General features: G+C 48.1%; 2 protein-coding genes across 6 annotated transcripts in view; both read right to left on the reverse strand.

Annotated features, from left to right (window-relative positions):
- Nucleotides 1-14,860, reverse strand: part of LOC144180060 (serine/threonine-protein phosphatase 2B catalytic subunit 2-like) — an 84,211-nt gene that overhangs the window by 26,931 nt on the left and 42,420 nt on the right. For all 5 annotated transcript variants that reach the window (XM_077708481.1, XM_077708477.1, XM_077708471.1 and 2 more), the window contains exon 7: nucleotides 14,684-14,778. In XM_077708481.1, coding sequence (XP_077564607.1) covers nucleotides 14,684-14,778 — 95 coding nt within the window. The remainder of the gene's footprint in view (nucleotides 1-14,683; nucleotides 14,779-14,860) is intronic.
- LOC144180051 (uncharacterized) lies at nucleotides 6,122-10,444 on the reverse strand. Its single transcript, XM_077708461.1, has one exon. The coding sequence runs from the start codon at nucleotides 10,144-10,146 to the stop codon at nucleotides 8,218-8,220; it is 1,929 nt and encodes a 642-aa protein (XP_077564587.1). The 5' UTR covers nucleotides 10,147-10,444; the 3' UTR covers nucleotides 6,122-8,217.

The raw sequence follows: 14,860 nt of genomic DNA on the forward strand, positions 1-14,860 counted from the left end.
CTTCTGCCTCGCTCAGAAAATGACGCACGTCGCACGCGGCAGTGGGAGGAGCCTGACGACTTGCGCCAATAGGGAACCGCGCGCCTCATGGCGGCAGTTTCGAACCTCTCGAGACAGCCGGCTGGCTCCGCCAGAGATATTTAGGCTTACCACCCCGGCAGGTATTGCATTTGCGCTTTCACTAGCGGCGCGGTTGATGTTTTATAGTACCATGTTCGGCCACATTATAAGCTCCTTTACCTCACAAGCAACCTCGTGTGTGCCTCCTGCGGCATTTTAGATAGCGCTTAGAAGCGGTCGCTTGAGCTCCCGTCACCACTTTGCGACTTTCACGGTCCAAGCCACTGCCGGCAGCCCCGCGCGCAGCGTGCGGGTGATTCCGCGGCAGCGTCAGCGCGCCCATAGCACGCCTGTGACATGCGCGGCGCGTTTTCGCGAGCAGAAAACGCCCCATGCGGTTCACGCTAAACCATGTCATGTTCCTTTTTGATTATGCAATTCTAGCTCCTGATGTCATAAGAAAGAAGTTCTTTCAGGAGTCGCTCCTAAAAAAGCGGTGCCTTTTAAAATTCGCTGAAAAAAAAAAAAAAGCGCGTTGTGCGTGTGATTTGGGTACCACTTACATCATCCCTCCGCGCACGTGCACCCAGCAACCTAAGCCAGCTGCGAGCTGCAGTAGTATTAACTCTATGGCGAGCTGCGTGAACCGCATGGCGAGTTTCTGCACGTGATTCGTGCGCAATATTTTCACGGCCGCGTCGACGATTTCGTGCCTGCGGTGGCTCCTTTCTTGCACAAGCAAGTGCGTTTGTGCCTTGAATAGCATTTTAAAGAGCAATTAGAAGCGGTCATTGGAGCTACTGCACTACTCCGCGGCCGGTGCTGCCGCTCGGCACGCACCCTGCGGGTGGTTTCCGCGACAGCATCAGCGCACCTCAGGCGTGCGGCGCGTTTTCGCTTGCAGAAAAACCAGAGAACGGTTCATGCGGTTCACTCTTCAGGGGTGGAAGCAGGGTCTAGCTTTTTGGAGCAGGCACAGGAGCAGCAAAAGTCTTACTTTGGAGCAGCAAAAATGCCATTTTGGAGCAAGTTTGGAGCAATTTAGGGGCTATTTCGGAGCACTTTTGGAGCACACTGACGGCCTTAAATAATGCGGCTGAGCGCACTTTTAATAGCAACTAATCCAAAAACTGCATGAAAAATAGAATTGGCCAGAATTATTTAGAAGGAGCGCAATAAATCGAATAGGAGCTGGCACCTTGATATTACCCTTTACTGAAACCTGCTTTTTGCCAATTCCTTTAAATGTAGCGTCTTTTTGGCTTTTATTTGTATAATAATCAACACTATGCTACTAACGGTGGCTGCTTTTTAAAATTTTTTGGTAAAGTAGTTTCGAGCTAAAACAATCGCGTGCAGTGAGCCGCCCCGCTGCCGTTGTCATTCGCGCGCCGGCGAGGCCGACACGAACGCTGCCTCCGTCCCCTTGACCGTGAAATCAGGCGTCGTGAACGTGCCCTACACGTGCAGCGCACGCCGATCGTGCATCGTCCCCCATCGATAGGCTCCAACACGAAGACGGGCGCCGTACAATATGATGCCGTATTCACAGCAAGCTGCCGCCGCCGCATCGACCAAGAAGGCAGGCATCATAGGCAGGCAAAGGCAGGCAGCGAACGAAGATGACGATTTCACGACGTCTCACTTCGTGGTAGACGCGAAGGCGAAAGTGGGCACGGCATCCCATCAAGACGCCCGCTTTTGCGGTCGAGTCGGGCCTCGTCGGCGCGCAAACGAGTACGGCAGCTGTGTGGCGCGCTGCACGCAACTGTTTTCGCTCCACACCACTTCTTTCATTAAGGCAGCGCGAAAAATTCGGCTTCAAATAAACTTGTCATGCAAAAGGGCCGTTATTAACAGCGGAGCTGTTACTGGCCGTTAGTTCGGGGTTCGTGCGTGCCGAGAACTCCCACCGAGGAACGCAAATGCGCACGTGTCGCGCAGCTGTCGAAATGCCCACTCGACAGCGGAAAGGAAAGTGATAGCGGCCGCCGCAACACTCTAGAGGAGCGTGCGCATGCGCTCAGTGCGCACGCACTGAGCGGTTCAGTGTCGCGCGCAGCGTCTTCGCAGTTCTCGGCATGGCCCGGCCGCGGATAGTTCGTACGGCCGAGGAAGTGGCCGCGATTCAAGAGGCACGGCGTGCTACTGAAAATAACTGTTAATGCTGTCCGTCAATGCTTGCCTGCAACAGCTTCGCGACTCACGTCTTGCGCGCGAGTGCAAGCTTCCCTACATTTTTGTTTTTAAAAAAGTTTGTGCAGGTCCCGTAAAATCGACTTCATTCACCACAGTAACTGCGCACTCGCGCAATAATAATAATAAAAAACTACAGATGCGAAGGATGTGCGAAAGGGTCATTCGTCTTACTTCGAGCAGCTGCAAATTCCTGAGGCCATGCCTCAAGTTATATCACTAGATAACTGTTCAAAGAACTTTTACTCATGCTGGTGACAGCCTTCCGGGAAAGCCCCGGCGATAACAACGTTGCGATAAACTCCACGAGGGAACCATGAGTGCACCGAACTGCGGTGGCTATGGATGCGGCGTGGATGCGGCTGCATCTATTGGGTAGCCAGCGCTCAGTGTTGCCCGGACGACAAGACTCGGCTAAATTTGGCGTTGTATGCTCTCAATGGACAATAATCGCGCAAATTGCCGTTTCTGCGCAGCTTGGCACAGCAGGGCGAATTGGCGCAATTGACGCAGCAGTTCCACCCCCGACTCTTTCGTCGCGCGCGAGCGTGTTGCGTTCGGTAACTTCCTGGGGACCTCCAACACTGGTTTCCCCTATTCTAAAACTGTGTGGGCAGGCCCCGAAGTAATTTTCCCTGACTGGTACTACTTTATTGAAAAATTCCCTGACAATTTCCTGACTTTTCCCGGTGGCTAAAAGTTCCCTGACTTTTCCCTGTTTTCCCGATCGCTAGACACCCTGCCACTATACGCCTCGAGCTTCACGATCGCTGCGCCGCCAGCCGCCGCTTCTCCGCGGCATTGACGAGATTTGCGCTGCGTGGCTGATACGGGCTCGTGCAGTGTTTTGGTTCTGTTTTGCTTCTTTTTGCCTTCCCACGCCCTAAAAAAACTTGTTATGGTGAAGTGTATAAGCAAAGAGTACCTTTAGGTCACTTAAAAAGCAGCTGCGTCTTAGTAGAGCACACGATCGCCTGCAAGAGCTACCCGTTGTCGCGGTTCCTCACACTTCGTCGCCACTCTTCCGGGCGTCGGCGACGGTAGCAGCATATCACCACTGTCACCTCCAAATACGTCAAGCACAAACGAATTCTACTGTCGCCTCGTTTAGACCTGATACTGGCGCAGCGAGAGTTTGGCTTCATTTTGCAGCGTGGACAATGAATGCGGTTTTGTTTCGAATATATACGTTCTAGCAAAATATGTTTCGGGGATATGATTACCCAATCCCGAACAATAACTTATGCCTTTTATAAGAATATAAACCATCCGGAAATGATAAGTCTATTCCAAGCCCGTGCGTCGTTAAATATTTGCCCACACACGCCTTATAGTAAGAACCAAGGCAAGTTAATGAAACTACGGAAAAATAAATGCTGTGAAAGTGCGGAAGAAACATAATAGCTCCAACGGAAACGGAAAAAAAAAAAAAAAAAAAAGAGTGCAGCTTCTGACATGCTAAAGAGACCAACTAGATGCGAAATGCACTGCTATTTCGCAAAACATAGGTGGAGGGGAGGGGAAAGGGACGGTGTGTACAAATGCGGAGCGGAATCAAGCAATGAACGTTTTAGCAGAGTCCTTCAATGCCTTTCTGGTCATGAAACTTCGCCATCACGCTATGGGAGAGCTTCGTTCGCTGCCGCACCGCAGCGCTGGTGTTGATCGGAGGGCAGCTGGGGGCGTGGTCAGAGCGCGTTTGGCAGGGAACGGACCACGGAGTAAGATAAAACAGACGCTTGCCGCCTTATCAGCAGTGCACTTTCGCTTTACGTGTCGTGGGCCGCTCAAATGGACTTATCATTTTGTGAGTGGCAAAAAAATTTGCTGCGAACGGTCATGCTGCTACTGCGTTCCTGCCTGCTGGTCTGGCTACAGAGCAGCGGCAGCCGCCCGATGCCCTCCGATCTGCGGTGGCGCCACTCGCGGTAGCCTTTGTCCCCGTACGAAACATGGCCGGGAGTTTCACGACTAGAGAAGCATTGAAGGACTCTGGTTTTAGTAATCACAGACACAAATCTTGTGTTCACTGTCCTTTTGTTTTTCGACTTCAACAAACACCTGATCAAACGGCGGACGCATTTTTGGAAGTATACAGGGTAGGTGGTTCAACAAGCGATGAAAGGGGTCGTTGGAAGAGCGTGGCAAGTGATAAGGCCCTCTGATTTCCGTTTCTGCTTTATTCAACAGGCTCCCTGTGTCATATGACGATATTTCGAAGAAGCATTTAGTTGCGGACGCGGATTATATTCTAAGCCCGTCTCCGCGCTGCTCGCAGAGGATATATGTAGCAGATGAATGTTTGCAGGCGCTCACCTCACGACAAGACGACTCTGTCGTGTGCTGATCCCCGAGTATAATTATGCATTGCCCATCGTACTTCTGTTGAATATTCCCAGAATTAACACAGACTGGCTTGTAAATGGTGGTGATCAATATCAGAGGTATAATACTGGCAAACGTAACTGGCACGCTGTCAGGTATGAGTGCTCCGCTGATTATGTAAGCGCAGAAAACTGATTTACATCGTAGTGTATAGCCGTAGCATGAACATCTGAGGAACCGGGGGTTACGGAGACACTGCCAGTAAATTCAGGGCAATGTAACTACAATCGGCTCCACCATACGGCGGTTGCGCGACGCTGGCCTGTGACGCACACCTGGCGCTTATACAGACCGAATATACCACACTAAGAGCGCGTCAGAAACATTTACACTCTTGTAAACACACCCCATTTGCGAACAGTGACTTCAAACGGTGACTTCAAAACAGTGATTTGAAACGCCCGCAAACGGTAAATCTCGGTCGTGAACGTGCCGCAAAAGCAGCGGCGACAGTCGGGAGCGGGACACGGACTCCCGCGGCTGCTTTCGAAACGGGCCGCTAGGGGGATTTCAGTGGCGCCCCTACAGGCCGCGCTCGAGGCGTATACAGGGGTGAGACAGCTGAATCAGATTTGGAAGCAGTTTTTGGAGCAGCAAAATCTCGATTTTGGAGCAGAAGAACGACATACATTATCTCACCTTAGGAGCCTAAAAAAATCAAATTTTGGCAACTCTGGGAGAAAAGTGCACTTTTTAATCGGTTTTGAATGTACATAACACTGAAACAGCCTTTCAATAAAGCTCCTTCTACCAGAGTATCACAAGGTACGAACTGCACTACCTTTTTACACGCCATTTTTAAATTCTTAGGCTCTACGCATAGATAGCGTGGACTGCCGTTGAAAATATCGAATTGAAAAACTAAGCAATCGAAAGGCGTTTCTATTATCATGTGAATGCCGAAATTATTATTTTCGTAATTCCACACTCGGCTTTACGCACAAGCGTAGATCCACGGCAAAAGTTGCGCAAAACGAGGCGACAGTCTTCGCACTCAACCAACCCTCCCATTCCAATCCCCATGGTGCCAACGTCACCCATGATCGTAATTTGAGTAACATTGGTATGTTTATCCACCTCCCTTTTGGCATTAAATTTCACTTCAGATAGGTGAACCATTATTACTAGCGTGTAATAATAGCCCGTCCCACTATCGGACACTGCTTGAACATTTTGCGGAGATGTAGCCTGCGCTGCTACTTCTGTAGTGTTGATTGTCCCATTCGCGCCGCTTGCAAGCCCACCGTCAAAGACAGGCAATAACTCAGCTTTTTATAAGACCGCGGTAAGGCCAAAATTTCACTTCAAGCAAGCACCGTGCCTCACACTCAAGGCCTGGATTCGCGGGCACCACGTTGTTTTTCATGAACTCCCATCTTTCAAGTGGCACAACTTCCAACGAACAGATCAAACGACTAAATGTAAACCCAGCCACCCCCATAACCAAAACCACGGTAGAAATCGGCGAAGAGCACGAGCAACTGCTTTGCCCAGCGGCCATGTTTCCCAGTGTTTACCACACCAAGATGGTGAAGTAATGTCGCCCAGTAATGTCGTTCCGAGATCCGGCGCACCGAAAATTGCCGTTTTTTGCATCAACTTGGTCAAGTAGTTTGTCGCGTGAGTATACAAACACATAAGTATTTTTTTCTACAGGACTTCACAATGGTTTTCGATGGAAAAACTTTAAAAGCTCACAGAACATAACATGTGCAACCCAACATCGTGACTTTAGAAAAAGCTATCTCGGGGAACATTTTGTGTTTTTTTTATTGAATGTTTAATCAATTGAACCTTTACAAACAGCATCACCTTGGAGATGCTGGAAAAGTATTCCGTCAGTAAAAATTTTTCCCCACTGAAACTGACGGGAGCGTTAAAATCCTTGGCTCTCAGACTGTTTTGGAGCAGTTTGGTGCAAAATTTGCAATTCTCAAGCTTTTGGAGCAGCCTGGCGCAGGGAAACAAGTTTGTATCGAAACTGCGCAATACACACAGCCGTCTCACCCCTGCACTAATATCCTGTCTGGATACACAGAACTGCAGGCGTGCACTCAGGATGAAAAACCGCAACCGGATAAGCGAAAATAAACGAGACTTCCTTTCACTTGCATCTCAACTTGCCTGCATTATCTCAACACATGCTCTGGTTTTTACGAGAAAGTGACGTCTCCAGGCATGTAGGACGCCAAGTGACGGAACGGCAGGAGCGCCATTTCTCACATCTCAAAAATCGTTTATTCTCACCTGACACAGGCCATAAGGTAGCAGCACCTTTAACATCTTCCTGCCCATGCCTATTCGATATACTATTGACAATTTCAAGTTCAAATTTTGACGCTTTCTCATTTGAATTTGATGCTTTCCGAGTGCGCTCCGAGATCTAGCGCAATCTACTGAGTGGTAGACACACTTACATCCTCTTTCGTTTGTTTTTCTGTGCACCGCAATTTCTTAAAGCCCCACTGGTGTCATATAATGGGCGTTCAGATGATACAGACATCGTGTCAACATCGCGTGGTACGGTGCCGTGGAAACGCCGATTCTTTAGTGATGTGGAGGATTCTACGCGCGACTTTTTGGATGACATTAGCAGCACCGACTCCATGGACAACTTTTCATCCCTGGATTTCAGCACTGAAACCACCCATAACCTCATACCCCTGTTCAACACAAGCCCCATAAATCGAAAAGGTATCGAAACTGTAAATTGTCAGACAAACAAAAAAGAGTGGAGCAGAAAACCATGGTTTCATACAACCATAACTAGAGAGGAATCTGGCGCTAGTGTCCATGCGAACTCTTGAGACTGTGCTTGCACTTCAATGGGAACGACGGGCAGTAGTGGAACTGGATTACGTAGGATCAAAACGTGGCTACGGCTACGCATATTGAGTTTCTCTACCAGAAAACATTTACTGCGCGGTTCGCTATTTATAAATTGCTGTGTGCACAGAAACTTTGGTGCCTAAAAACTGGTGTTAAGGGGGCAGACTGGTCTTAGAGCTATTTTTTTTATTTATTGACCAATTTTAATGAAACTGCACAGCAATATGGAGTTTTTTGTGCTGATTTCAAATCTGCAATTAGATTTCTTGTAAGTTGATTATATTTTGGCATAATTAGTGATTAATTGCCATTAGTTTGGGACGCAATTAAAAAATAATCATGGCACACAGAATAGCACTAACCACATGGATAGACAGAGAAATGACTAAAGAATACAATATAGGAATTACTTTTTTGATTTAGCTATTTTTCGTCTCTTTACAACACACTGAACTTCACTCCTCCTGTACTCTGCGAGAAATGGCTCACAAGTGGTGTCAATTGAACACGATGATAATTTTCCAAAACCTCCACTTCAAAATTTGTTTCCTATATTGTATGCTCCACACGTGTAGGTATCATTAGAAAAAAAAATTACAGCCCTACCTGCTCTGGGTGCCGAGATATTTGGGGACAAAACTGAACGAAGTCCTAAAATTTGAGTTTTGAGAAAAGTGCAAAAAACAAATGGCACACGTTTTAATGACAGATACTACAGCGTATGTACAGATTTACAGTGCGAGATTGCTAGTAACCACCAGGAATGTAGTCAGACTGCTTATTAGCTCTTGAATGACGCTTTTTTAGGGCCTGTTGGACTCTTTCAGCTGAGGTGTGCTTGCGAGCCGAGTCTTGTGCTCGTTGATGGTCCTTCTCGGTCATTCGTTTGGTGCTCTTCACGCTAGGGTTTAAGCTGAGGGCTTTCAGGATTCCTGATGAGGTTTTCGCGTTGCCAGCATTAAACCTCATCACTGCCTCTGCAACAGCGGCTTGAACAGTGAAGAGCGACGCATGGCGCTCCTTGGGTGCCAGTGCCCAGATAAGCGAATGAAGGCTTTCGTTGCTATTCTGGGTTTTACCCCGTGAACACCTTTCGAGCAGCTTCTTATTCGACAAGCGCTGATAAATTGGAAGCAGGGCTTTGCACACGTGTGGTGGCAAATTATACCGGTGCTTTGGCATGGGTTCTCCCTTGGCAAGTGCTGCATTTTGGCGGCACCAAGAGTCGGGGCCAGTCGGGCACAGGCTGTGATTGTGCAGTGCATCATTTGACGTAATGTGGTGGTAGGTCGCCATGACTGCCTTTTCCATTGCCTCAACATCACCTTTGTGAGACTTGAGGGCCCAGCCGTAGTAAGAGCTTAGCTTGGTGACAAGGTCACCCGTCAGCCTTCCCTTTCCTCCAAGATTTTCTGAGCCACTACCCTTGTGCTTTGCAAGCGCAGTTTTTAAATTGGTGAACACGCGCTTCTGTACATGATTCACACAATCTTCTTTTTCAATTTGAATGAACCCGTACACCTTTTTATCTTGCAAGGCGAGGAAAGTTCGACAATCGCCATCACAGAGAATGGTTGTGTATCTTAGCCCATACTTTTGAAGCGACCGTTCGAAAAGGATAAGGGCTGCTTCCACTTCCATCTCTCCAGATTTCTTTTCCGTGTTTTTCTGGCAGATGTGGGTAGCACGCCAAGCTTCATAGGCCGGATCACCTTCCTTCGGCCCTCGCTCACACCCCGCGCAAAAGTTGCTCAGCACAACATAATCGATGACAAGCCCAGTGAAAAGTTCAATAACCGCACCCACACCTATGTGGGATGAGTGTCCACGAGTCATCCACGAGCCATCATACGACACGGCAATGTTCCCGGGGTTAGAGACATCCAGTTCACGGTAAAGTTCGCGAACCGACCGTGCGCTTTCACTCGTCACTTTCTCGGCAGTGCGAGCTGCCGCTGGGGTTAGCTTTTGCTTTACGTACCCTTGCCAAGTTTTCTTATGAAGACCGCGGTGAGAAATGTTCATGGTTGAGAAGATGTCATTTAGAGCAGCTTGGCGATTTCCGGTAGTTTGCATCGCGCGAGCAGCGAGGATGTTTGCAGCGAAATGGTTCATTTTCTGGGTTCCGTCGACGCGCGGCGAGCTCCATGCTGCCGTGACATCTCCACAGTTCGCACACACCACCATTAGTTTTACCGCAAGGCCATACTCGCGGTCACATTTCTCAACGCGAACGTCTCCGCCACATATTCTGCACTTCACAGCGCTAAAAAGCTCATTCACCGACTCGAGGTTCACAATGACGAAGGCCGTCTCGTCGACAGGCTGCGCCTCTTCGTCGCTCTTATCCAGACGACCAAATTTCCTTTTCGTCGCTGGGGTTGACGCAAGCTTCTGTAGTTTTGCTTCGGCGTTATCTTGTCTTGCCTGAAGATCTGCTGGCTGCAGCATCGTCGTATCTCGGCGGACGCGGCTGCTGCGAGTCGGAACTTCCAAGGCCGGTAGGCGGGTTAGGCCTAGGTCATTATCGGCAGCTTCGGTGGGCGACGCGGTGTCCCGTTCTTCGTCACTTTTCTCTGGGGGTGCAGCGTTGCGGTTGAAGTTACTTCCCATAGATTTCTTCCTTTTTCTGCCGAATTTATGTCGCGTATTGAACTTGCGGCCCCGGTTCGGCATAGTTACACGCTCGCCGTTATCGAAGATGGCTACCCGCTTGCCCTGCACTTTGCGCGCAGCAGACGCTGCTGATCCGCATCCGCCAATCAGATGGCACTATTTTGGTCACGTGAGCTCAGCAGCCAATAACGGCACGCATTTGACCTTTTCTTGTACGCTTTTTTCTTCGCGACCAGAGAGAAAAATGAGACAGCCGTGGCGGGAAATCAAAGACGAAGAAGCGGTCTTTCAAACGAGACCAAGATGGACGCTTTCGTTAGCCGAGAACGCTAGCTACGCTTGGCAAGAAAAGTGCCGTTTCACCATCGAACTATGAGCGAACTGCGCGGTGGGGTGCACTTTAAAATGATATTTACAGTAAAATACAGCGCCTTTTGGTGAGAAAATTTGCAAACTGATAGAAAAATAGCCGCGGATGCCGAAAATGCCATTTTTAAAAAATCGACTTTTTGGCCATTTTTCGGCCTCAAAGACCCGTCTGCCCCCTTAAATGAAGTAAAACTGCGTATTTAGATAAAAAGCACATGCGGAGTCGAGGAGGCTTGCGGAGTACGTGTGCCATTTGCCGCCAACTACAGCGGGACAAACTTTTTAAAAGCTAATAATTTCGGTGCTTATATTTCTTACTTGTGCTTCTAAAGAAGAAAGGAACCATTTACATTTGCAAAAGTTAAGCCTGAATTAGAGGCATTCATCAAGTGCCAGGCACTCTTATCTGCCAGTACTGCTGGTCTACACCATAGGAGCTGGCATTCGCACGAAAAGTGTGGCTGTTCCAAGCAGTTCAAAACCTTCGTCAGCTTCTAAAATACACTGCTCTGCCGAATGAGCGGTGCAACAACTTCTAATTCGCAGGCAATTTTGCCACATACAGCACTGTCATTTGTGTTTTCGCATTCGCTGTGCCGGCAATGAATTGATAACCTATCCGATTCACAACTTTGGTTATACACTTCTACTCAGGGTGGCGTCAGCGCGCGAGTGACATTGAGTTCGAGAAGAAACGTATTTTTTTAATGCTTCTTCCCACAACTCGCATAGGCAAAGGCATTCATGCGCGACCACGATGAAAATGAAACTGGCTGCACGACCTAATCCATAGTATTTGTCGCAAAGCCATCGAGTGCATTTTACTAGCGAAAAACAGACGCAGACGAAGAAGAAGTACACAGGACACTTCTGTGTACTTCTTCGTCCGCGTCTGTCTTTCGCTAGTAAAATGCAGTCAGATAACCAACTAGCCCAACTTCCTGCCTTAACTGTAACCATAGAGTGCCAATCAAGATCCACAACTACCCATCACGTCCATTGCGGCGGACGATCGCAGCACCAGATTCCTGTCTAGCTATTGTATGAAACTCTATGCATAAAACCAACGTTTTCTGCGATGCATGTGTGGCCGCCCTGTGTTTCGAGGAACTGCTTTGCACAGCGGCACGAAACCCACTAGTGTTAACACTGTTTTTGCAAGTCAAAAAATTTTAGTCAGGCATTTAATATTTGCAGGACTTTTGCACTGATAGCTTATGTAAAGAATGTATCTCTTAAATTTTGTTTTCTCAAATAAAAATTCTTGTTTGAAACAATCTCCACTGCAAAGAAAATTTGCCCTCCTACAATTCAATACCATACCCTTGAATTGTGCACATTTTTTGCAACTGGGAAAAAATTGCTTGCTAGAGTACCCAAATTACTGCTTTTCCCCATGGGCAGGAAAGTGTTAAGGCCAACCGCACTCAAAATTTCAACCTCTTGGAAGCATTACTTCCACACAGCAAGATAGTAAATATGACAGCTGAAATAAATGTACCACAGTGCAAACGACCATCACAAATCGGAGATTTTTAACTCTTTCGTTACCACGCAAAATCGACCAATTTTGAAGGGTCTAACAAAACATTTTTTTTCTGCTATATATATTGGTTAGGCACACATTGCAGGGACACAAAATGCAGATTATTCCACGCGCTTTCCAACGATACCAGTTTTAATATTGTTTTCCTAAATAATGAATGCGAAAAAAAATATCGAATTCGAAAATTTTGTCCACGCGTTGAAGAAAAGAAAAAGTAAGTTGTGTATAATAAACGACCAGTAGTAGAAAAAATTTAGAATATATATTTTGTAGGTAGAGATTTCAAAAACCCGTCCTAGAAAAAAAATTGAGTTTCGCAGTGCAATTTGTGAGATATAAAAAAAATTGTTAGCCCGCGTGGTGCCCGTGCCATGTGGTGAAGCCCAACCACTATTTCAAATTTTGCTATTTTAGATGGTTCTCTGAAAGAAATTTGGTAGTTTGACATTATTAAAGCCCCAAATTAGCCTCCACGTGATGTAAAAACACCTTGTCGATGATTATGACCTGCACAATATTGAAGGCAAGCAAGCAATGTGAAAAAAATCGGCTTGGAGTTGAGAACCAAACTCTTTGGTGGATGCTTGTTGACGTTCTGATGATCACTTATCAGTCAGAACTTTCATTTGCGGTTTATTATCATGTTCTGACTCACTATGGTAGCCCTGCTTGCAGTAATAAGGCACGATGCGCTAGAATCATGCCCAGCGAGCTTTTACCAAGCCGCCGTCAGGCTGTGAAGCGAGTTCAGCACCTCGAGCCTACTACATTGCAGCGCCACCTAACAATTTTGAAAAGAAACAAATACAAGGCTGTTGAAGACTTCGTCAGAATAGATAGTACTACTAAGAAGCGACACTAGACCTCCGGAAATACCTCGTATGAAACCGAAACTGGCCGGTGAACAGCTGGTGGTGTTCAAGGTCAATTGGAAGCGTTCTCCTCGTCTGAACTGATACACGACGACTTGGTGTTATCGTTTGACTTTCAGCGGAAGCTCTTATCCCAAAAGCAAGGCGTAGATAAAGTGCAAGCGCGAGCGGCATGCTTGTTTTGAGGAGCAGTAGCGGGGAACGGAGGCGCCAAGGCAAATGAGCTTGTAGTTGGGTAACTGGGTAGTAGCGCCAAATATGAATTTCGCAATGCAAAAACGAACCCGAAACTGCTGGGAACTGGTTGAAAATGGCAGGCACACTTGCTAGACATGCGGGGGACCATCAGAAATAAGCTTTGGGAGAATAAAGCTGCCCTTTGACCGAACCAAAGATCATAAGTGAATAGCTGGGGCCATTTTCAAGTAATTATCACCTCTCAACACTGTCGGATTACAAAGTTGACCGCATTATTTGGTATTTGACTTGCCAGGAGCCTTTTGACAAAAAAAAAATATTATGGTAATGCCGCCTAACCACGATCTGCATCCTTTTTTCTCAAGTGCAGCAGCCACGCCCCCTTCCTCAAAAACACACGCACCTAAGCTCGCAAAAAACGCCTTCAAAAATCTCAATGTCGCCGGAGCGGGAAAATTTTAACTGATTCTAAAAGGGCAGTGCCTAGACTAAGCACAGGCCGCATTAAGTGTACGAGAAACAACTACAACATGTTGAAATAGGCAATATAAATCATCGATCACCGGTGATCGATTTGAATAGGCGTGGTAACGATAGAGTTAAACCGAAATTGAGAACAGCACGGCCATTATGGCCAGGCCGACGTGATGTTCCAGCCAGCCGGCTGGAGAAAACCTGCGCTTCTTTTGAGTGGCCGTATAAAAAAAAAGCAGGGCCGGCCAAAATGTCACGTCCACTTCAAGGCCGTTTGTGCGATCCGCCAGCAGGTGCAGCGTCGTCTGCGACATAGCTATTTTAAACATTTCTAATTAACAAATTTCACGAGGCTACCAGTCATGCCCCAGTTGGTTTGGTAGTACGTACTGTGCATTCAAAGTAAATACGGCCGAGGTAAAATTTGAGTGCAGTTGGCCTTTAAACTGTACCAGCATCCCTGCCTGAGTGATCGGTGGAAAAGTGCTCTGTTGCAGCGCTGCTCGTGCACAACCCTCGAAGGAGGGCACCCGAGTTGTGGACCAAGCGCCTCATTGAGTGCCCTGGCTCGCTGGCGACGCAGCGACCTTGGAGATGACCGGAGTGCGCAAGTCTGTCTTCTGCTGGTACAGAGCAGTGACAAGAGGTTTTGACGGAGCCTGGCCAGTGCGACCTTTGGTTGATCTGCCGTTGAACTGAACTGGTGGCGAGCAGCCATGGGCCAGGCACTGCACGTGCAGCAGCGGCTTGTCCCCCTCTGCGCAATTTACGTGCACCTCACAACAGCTTCCCCACAATGTGCGTGTCCTTTTTGAAACACAGAGATGCTTGAAATGCCCGAAACAAAGCCAACGGTATGACGACAGGGGTGCGAACAAGGAGATGGCCAAGCAGCGAGCGTGCGAGCAGAATCGAGTCCCTCGCTTTTGACACCATTCGCCAGAATCGTGTCACGTGCGCATGCTGGCCACAGCAAGCTGCGGTTGCGGTGGCGCTTCGCTCGGCCCCTCCCGATGCCCACAACCGGCATGCCTTCCTTTTGGTGCACAGAAAAGGCACAAAAGGCCATCACGCTCCACTGACGAGCCTGCCCACACGGGCGAGGTGAGAAGCGCAAAAGAGAAGCGCAGCCGCCCACCTTTGTTGTTGTAGACGTCCAGGTAGTTTGGTGCCGAGAATATGGTGATGAGCGATGGGAACCCTGTGGTCTGACTCTTCCTGTACATCCGGTACCTGGAGCACAAAGGGAGGACCAGTCATGTTTGTCACGTGCACACCTTCAGGGCACACGCAAACGGGGCCAAAAGCGGGCAGG

The sequence above is a fragment of the Haemaphysalis longicornis genome, unplaced genomic scaffold (assembly GCF_048455015.1).
Source record: "Haemaphysalis longicornis isolate Haplotype H1 unplaced genomic scaffold, Haemaphysalis longicornis Haplotype H1 scaffold_1, whole genome shotgun sequence".
NCBI classification, from domain to species: domain Eukaryota; kingdom Metazoa; phylum Arthropoda; class Arachnida; order Ixodida; family Ixodidae; genus Haemaphysalis; species Haemaphysalis longicornis.

Bases quoted from the DNA above. Each gene is read 5' to 3' on its own strand.
- LOC144180051 (XM_077708461.1), bottom strand. From the start codon at position 10,146: ATGCCGAACCGGGGCCGCAAGTTCAATACGCGACATAAATTCGGCAGA.